The sequence below is a fragment of the Arachis stenosperma genome, chromosome 4, assembly GCF_014773155.1.
Source record: "Arachis stenosperma cultivar V10309 chromosome 4, arast.V10309.gnm1.PFL2, whole genome shotgun sequence".
Classification (NCBI taxonomy): domain Eukaryota; kingdom Viridiplantae; phylum Streptophyta; class Magnoliopsida; order Fabales; family Fabaceae; genus Arachis; species Arachis stenosperma.
This window is the reverse complement of record NC_080380.1, coordinates 59,021,369-59,025,965: the sequence shown is the minus strand read 5'-3', so window position 1 is coordinate 59,025,965 and position 4,597 is coordinate 59,021,369. Positions and strand designations below refer to the sequence as shown.

At 38.1% G+C, this 4,597-nt stretch overlaps 1 protein-coding gene across 1 annotated transcript; it reads right to left on the bottom strand.

Annotated features, from left to right (window-relative positions):
• Window positions 1-654: 654 nt before the first annotated feature.
• On the bottom strand, window positions 655-975 carry LOC130975020 (uncharacterized). Its single transcript, XM_057899855.1, has one exon. It carries the CDS (start codon window positions 973-975, stop codon window positions 655-657), a length of 321 nt encoding a protein of 106 aa, XP_057755838.1.
• Between the last annotated feature and the right edge of the window lie 3,622 nt (window positions 976-4,597).

The window sequence follows — 4,597 nt, the reverse complement described above, 5'->3', positions numbered from 1 at the left end:
AGGTCGCATACGCAAACAGCACGAATGCGTGAGGTGTTTTCTGCCTGGCCTCAATGCGCACGCATACAATAAATGCATACACGTCTTGGGCTAGATTCAGGCAATGCGTACGCATGCATAAAGGTCGCGTATGCATACAAAGCTGGAGGTCAATAAAATTTGCGTATGCGAAAGGTCCATAGCATATGATGCTCTCTGTCCAGGGGTAATGCGTGCGCATACAAGGAATGCTTACGCGTCTTGGGCCAAATTTGGGACAATGCGTACGCATGCAATATGTATCCGTACGTATGCAGTGTTGGGAACAAAAATTTTGTTCATATCCTCAAGAGGCTTCGCTACACATAATACTACCAATTTATGCATTCTAAGACTCTAAACAAATATAACAAAGTTCCTAAAGCACATATTCACATAAACAAAAGGAATGCAAAGAATCAAAGACCTAAAACTAACAAAAATCAACCAATCCAAGCAAGTATTCACATGGAAACAAAGAAAAATAGATGATCATACCATGGTGGGGTGTCTCCCACGTAGCACTTTTCTTTAACGTTCTTAAGTTGGACAGTTATGAGCTCAAGACTCTCCTCCTTTGGGTGCATCCTTAAGAAAGAACACCTCCAATTCCTTTGGTGACTTATAACCATAATACTATTTTACCCTGTGGCCGTTCACTTTGAATGTTGCTCCACTTTGAGGGTGGAATAGCTCAACCACTCTATAGGGTTTCACTTCCTTCACTTTAAAAGGGCCATCCCACCTCGAACAGAGCTTGTCCGGCATGAACCTAAGTCTTGAATTGTATAAAAGAACTTTATCACCCTCTTGGAAATCTTTCTTGCGGATATGGTGATCATGGAATGCCTTAGTCTTCTCCTTATAGATCCTTGCATTCTCATATGCCTCTATCCTAAGACATTCAAGTTCTTCTAATTGAAACTTCCTTGCTATGCCTGCCTTGGTAAAGTCCATGTTGCATTGCTTGACCGCCCAATAGGCCTTATGTTCAATTTCAACCGGGAGGTGGCACGCCTTTCTATAGACAATCCGAAAGGGACTCATCCCTAACGGAGTCTTATAGGTCGTCCTATACGCCCACAAGGCGTCTCCTAACCGAGAACTCCAATCTTTCTTTTGTGGATTCACTACTTTTTCCAAAATTCTTTTTATCTCTCAGCTGGATACCTCTGCCTGGCCGTTAGTTTGGGAGTGGTAAGCAGTTGCAACCTTGTGTAGTACACCATATCGCTTGAGGAATGCTTCCATCTTTCTATTATAAAAGTGGGTACTTTGGTTGCTCACAATTGCTCGTGCCGACCCATAACGGCATACAATATTGTTTCTAATGAAAGAAACCACATTATTAGCGTCATCAAGGCAGGTAAGAATCGGTTCCACCCTTGATGAGGGAAAAATAATTCCACACAAATTCACCGACAAGTGTACCGGGTTGCATGAAGTAGTAATAACTCACAAGAGTGAGGTCGATCCCACAGGGATTGATGGAACAAGCAACTTTAGTGAGGTGATTAGTTTAGTCAAGCTAACAGTGGTGAATTAGGTGAAATTGAGGTAGCAGAAAGTAAATTGCAGAATGTAAATTTGCAGAAGCTTAAAGAGCAAGAAAAGTAAATTGCAGCAAATGTAAAGGGAATTGGGTGCTGGGAAATTAAATGAAGTAGTAAATCAAATCTCAGAACAATTGCAGAAGATTTAAATTGCATGAAAGTAAATTGGAAGCAATGGGAACAGAAAGCAATGGGAACAGAAGATTAAAATCAAGCTCAATGTAAATTGAATTGTAGAATTGCAGAAAGGAAAATTTACAGAAGAGAATTATCAGAAACTGAAATTACATAAGCCAAATTGAATTCACCATTGAGATGTAAAAGTGTAGAAAAATAAAAATATTTCAAGAGAGCCTTCTATTCTACTCCTACTCCTATTCCTACTGCTCTCTATTAGAGCCAGCCTCTCTAATGAAATGAAACTTATGCCTTTATATAGGCTTTACAAAATGAAAATGAAATTGAAATTGAAAACAAATTACAATATAAATGAAATTCCTAGTCTAACTATTTCTTGTGCCTTTGAGTCATGTCAATGGGCTTTGCTTGCTTTGGGGCTTCAATAAAATGGGTCTTGGGTGTTGCCTCCAGTGGAGCGCTCGGTTGAAACAATGAGTGCAGCATTCTCTTCACCAAGCGTGCTCTTTGGTGCGCTTGTTTTCTTCACTAGCACTCACTTAGTGAGCACCAAGTTAACTTAGTGAGCGCTCCTAGTATGTACGGATAGCACCAGCTTTTGCTCCAAGCTTGAAATTCACGAAAAAGTTAACTTAGTGAGCGTGGCACTCACTTTGGAAGTGAACGCTACTCCAAGTGTGTTTTTGGGCCTTAATGATGCCTATCACTTGTGCTTTAATTTCGGGCCAAATATAGAATATTATATATCGTTGGAAAGCTCTAAATGTCAGCTTTCCAATGCAACTGAAAGTGCATCAATTGGACATCTGTAGCTCAAGTTATGGTCCTTTGAAGAAGACATGGTCGTGCTATCAGGGTCGCTGGCGCTCAAAGCGTAGCGCTCTTAAAGTGAGTGTAGCGCTCTTAAAGAGAGCGTAGCGCTTCTTGGCAAAGCGTAGCGCTTCTTGGCAAAGCGTAGCACTCTTGGCGCTGTTTAGAGGCCAAAGTAACTGCCAGCTTCTGGAGCCCAAACCTAATGTTCACCCCATACTATTATATATCATTGAAAAGCTCTGGATGTCTACTTTCCAATGCATTTAAGAGTGCATCATTCAAAGCTCTACAGATCAGGTTATCCTCCTTGGAAGGTGAAGAGGTCAGCTGGCCTTACTACAGATTTTGTGTCCACCATGTAGTGCCATATATTATTGGAAAGCTCTAGATTCCTACTTTCCAATGCCACTAAAATCACCTCATTTGTAGTTTTGTAGCTCGAGTTATTCTTGTTGGAATGTAAAGAGGTCAGGGTTGCAAATCCTCTTTGTTCCTCCTTAAGTCTGTTTCCAACTCTTTTGCCACCTTGGGAGTATGATTCTTCTTTTAGTGCTTTTATTGCTTCTTTTTTTATTATTTTCTGCAAAATTTATAAAATCACAAGAACAAAGAAATATACTATTTAAGCACAAAAAACATTCAATATTTAAGCACTAATTATCATCAATTTCTTGTATGAAAAATATAGAAAAACATGACATGATGACATGTCATCACAACATTGTCCCCAAGCAAGAAAAGAATCATGCAGTAAATTTTGACAAACCAAGGTGAGAAGAATAGCAAGTTAATATTCATGGTTGGCTAGTTTTCTATGCATGCTACAATCACAAAAGAAATGTAAATGATTGATGCTTCTATCTAGCTCATTTTATAAAATTTTTCCCTTATATTTCTTTCTTGAAACAAGCTTTACATTCTCTTATTAGCTTCTCCTTTTGGGTGCTTTGCCCCATGAGTTGATAACAAAGCTATGACTCTAAATGCTTTGTTTTCAAGTATTACCACTTGATACATAAGCACCGTAAGCATTTAATTAGAGGATCTCTAATCATTGATGCTCAGAGCCTTGAGCTTTGAGGGAGTGCTTTTGCACTTGAGCCTAGTCTTGACTCTAAGTGTTTTGTTTTCAAGCTTTTTGCTTGATACATAAACACCACAAGTACTTAACATATTGTCATTGGTACTCAGAGCCGTCAGCTTTCTCATTTTTCCCCTTTTTCTTTTCTTGCCTTAATTGCATTTGCTTCTTCAAGGTTTTTATGATATAAAAAATTTCATAAAATGTCCTAGATGAAAATTTTAATCAAACAAACTCAAATGTAATTGAGCAACAATTAATCATACTAGCCATCCAATACTCATAAGCTCATGCTAAGTTCTTCTTTAGTTCCTTGTTTGTTCATGATCATGATACTTTATTGCTTTTGAACTCACAGAATTCAAATTGGTAGTCATGATGTCACAGCAAGATGTTACAAATCAAAATTCAGGCTATGCTTATTCATACTACATATGCATACAGAGAAAATAGCAGACAGTCATACACTTTAAAATATTAGAAACAAATGAGAGGAAAAAGAACTTTACCACCTTGTAGTTCATCTTCACTATTGTTGTCAATTTCCTCCTATTCTTCCCCTTCCTATACCAATTTAGAGTGTTTGCTCATCCTCAAGCAACAATTGGAACAATGGTAATGGGATCTATGATGGATCATGAGTGTCTTACATAATGAAATGTCAGTAGCACATGTGTTTAAGCAAGTAGAATTAAGAATAACCATGAAGGCACAGGAAATAGAGACATTGAGATTGCAGAAATAAGAGGGTGTGCACAATACATTACATAAAAGATAAGTGGCACACCAAACTTAGTGTGACACTTTCACTTGAAATTGATGCAAGTATCCAATAAGATTGGAAGCAAATTTTGTTGCATAGCAACACCAAACTTAGAATGCAACCATATGTCAATTTATTTGAACTGAAACTAAACAAAGGGAACTGTTATATGTTAAATACAATCACCAAGCGAAGAATCTGTCATGAATAAGGATTTCTTGGTGAGGTATT